Here is a 1,923-nt window from a genome sequence, read left to right as displayed (position 1 = left end):
AAGACACACAGCAAGGTCGAGGCTTGACAGAAGAGATGGGGCAAGATTGCAATTTCAGGGATCCAGCTACCAGCAATTAGAAAAGTGGCAACCCAGTGTAGTGTACATAGACTGACTCCCCATTTCATCACATCGACACAGCACATTAACAACTTAATATCTCTGTGTTTCCAGTAAGTGATTCAGGGTACAGGCCCCAGCACCATGCACCAGCCAGCTCTGCACAGAGCTCAATCTGAGAGCCAGAGCACAAGAAGAAAACATTTAGGTCTCTTTATGAAAAAATAGATGGAGCAGCCGGTCCCGGATCTGTTTCGTCCTCACCCCATAAATGATGGGGTGTAGCATAGGAGGCACCAGCAGGTAAACATTAGCAAAGAGAATCCGTATATGCAGTGGCACATTGTGGCCAAACCGCTGTGTGAGAGATGAGAAGAAATCTGGTATGTACAAAATTAAAATGGCACAAAGATGAGAGATGCAGGTCCCAAAAGTTTTGAGCCGAGCATCCTTTGTGGGAAGGCGGAAGATGGCCCGGAGGATCAGAGTATAGGACACGGCGATAAAAAACCCATCCATTCCCATCACAGAGACAAGATGAAACAGGCCATAATAACTACTGATGCGGATGTCAGCACAGGCCAGGTTCACCACAGCTATATGCCGACAATAGGAGTGGGGGATGATGTTGGTTCTGCAATATGGCCACTGCCTAGTCAGGAAGGGATAGGGTAATGTGAGTATGCCACTGCGCAGCACCAAGCCCAGGCCTATCTTGGCCACAACAGAGGTTGACAGGATGTTGGAATATCTCAGAGGATTGCAGATGGCCACATAGCGATCAAAAGCCATGGCCACGAGGATTCCAGACTCCATCGCTGAGAAGGAGTGAACGAAGTACATCTGGGTGAGGCAGGCAGTGAAACTGATCTCCCTGGAATTGAACCAGAAGATGCTCAGCATTTTGGGCATAGTGGATGTGGAAATGAGCAGGTCGGTGACGGCGAGCATGCAGAGGAAAAAGAACATGGGCTCGTGGAGGCTCGGCTCCCTGTTCACGATGAACAGGATAGTGAAGTTCCCCAACAAGGCTATGGCATACATGGTGCAGAAGGGGATGGAGATCCAGATATGTGCTGCCTCTAGGCCAGGAATGCCAAGTAGGATGAAGGTGGAGGGATTGGTGAAGTCAGTTGTGTTGGAATCTGACATGGAGTGGTCAAGGTGTCCAACTCCTAGGTATAAGGGTGTCTCCTGCTTATACCGTACGTTCCCCTGACTTTCTGTTCGTTCTCAGGGTCTCTGGTGATGGTCCCAGTAGAAATGACTGAATGGAGAGAAAACATTAATATGAGACATTGCATGCACTAGCGGAGGCTGTTCTCATGAGAGAAGCATTTTGATCGCACTTCACACACTGAAAAATGACATTTTCATTATTTAGAGAAAATAACTATGAACAATGACCCTACTACATCCAATTCCATATTTTTATTGTTGTCCTGGGTTAATAATTCCTACACTTGGTCGTGGGGGAGCCTTAATAGGCACCAGCAGGGAACACAAGTGTGGATACTGGTTATCCATCATTGTTCCTTAATGCAATGAGAGCCAGGATAGGGAGTCCATAGAATCATAGAATCATAGAATCATAGAATATCAGAGTTGGAAGGGACCTCAAGAGGTCATCTAGTCCAACCCCCTGCTCAAAGCAGGACCAATTCCCAGCTAAATCATCCCAGCCAGGGCTTTGTCAAGCCGGGCCTTAAAAACCTCCAAGGAAGGAGACTCCACCACCTCCCTAGGTAACGCATTCCAGTGTTTCACCACCCTCCTAGTGAAATAGTTTTTCCTGATATCCAACCTGGACCTCCCCCACCGCAACTTGAGACCATTGCTCCTTGTTCTGTCATCTGCCACCAC

The 1,923-nt window shown here is 47.8% G+C and overlaps 1 protein-coding gene across 1 annotated transcript; it reads right to left on the bottom strand.

Moving 5' to 3' along the window:
• Window positions 1–264: 264 nt before the first annotated feature.
• Window positions 265–1,212, bottom strand: LOC101946652 (olfactory receptor 52E4-like). The gene has a single exon (XM_005312876.5). The coding sequence runs from the start codon at window positions 1,210–1,212 to the stop codon at window positions 265–267; it is 948 nt and encodes a 315-aa protein (XP_005312933.5).
• Window positions 1,213–1,923: the final 711 nt, after the last annotated feature.

The sequence above is a fragment of the Chrysemys picta genome, chromosome 1 (genome assembly GCF_011386835.1).
Source record: "Chrysemys picta bellii isolate R12L10 chromosome 1, ASM1138683v2, whole genome shotgun sequence".
Taxonomy (NCBI): domain Eukaryota; kingdom Metazoa; phylum Chordata; order Testudines; family Emydidae; genus Chrysemys; species Chrysemys picta.
Note: the sequence above shows the minus strand (reverse complement) of the source record. Positions and strands in the feature narration are given on the sequence as shown.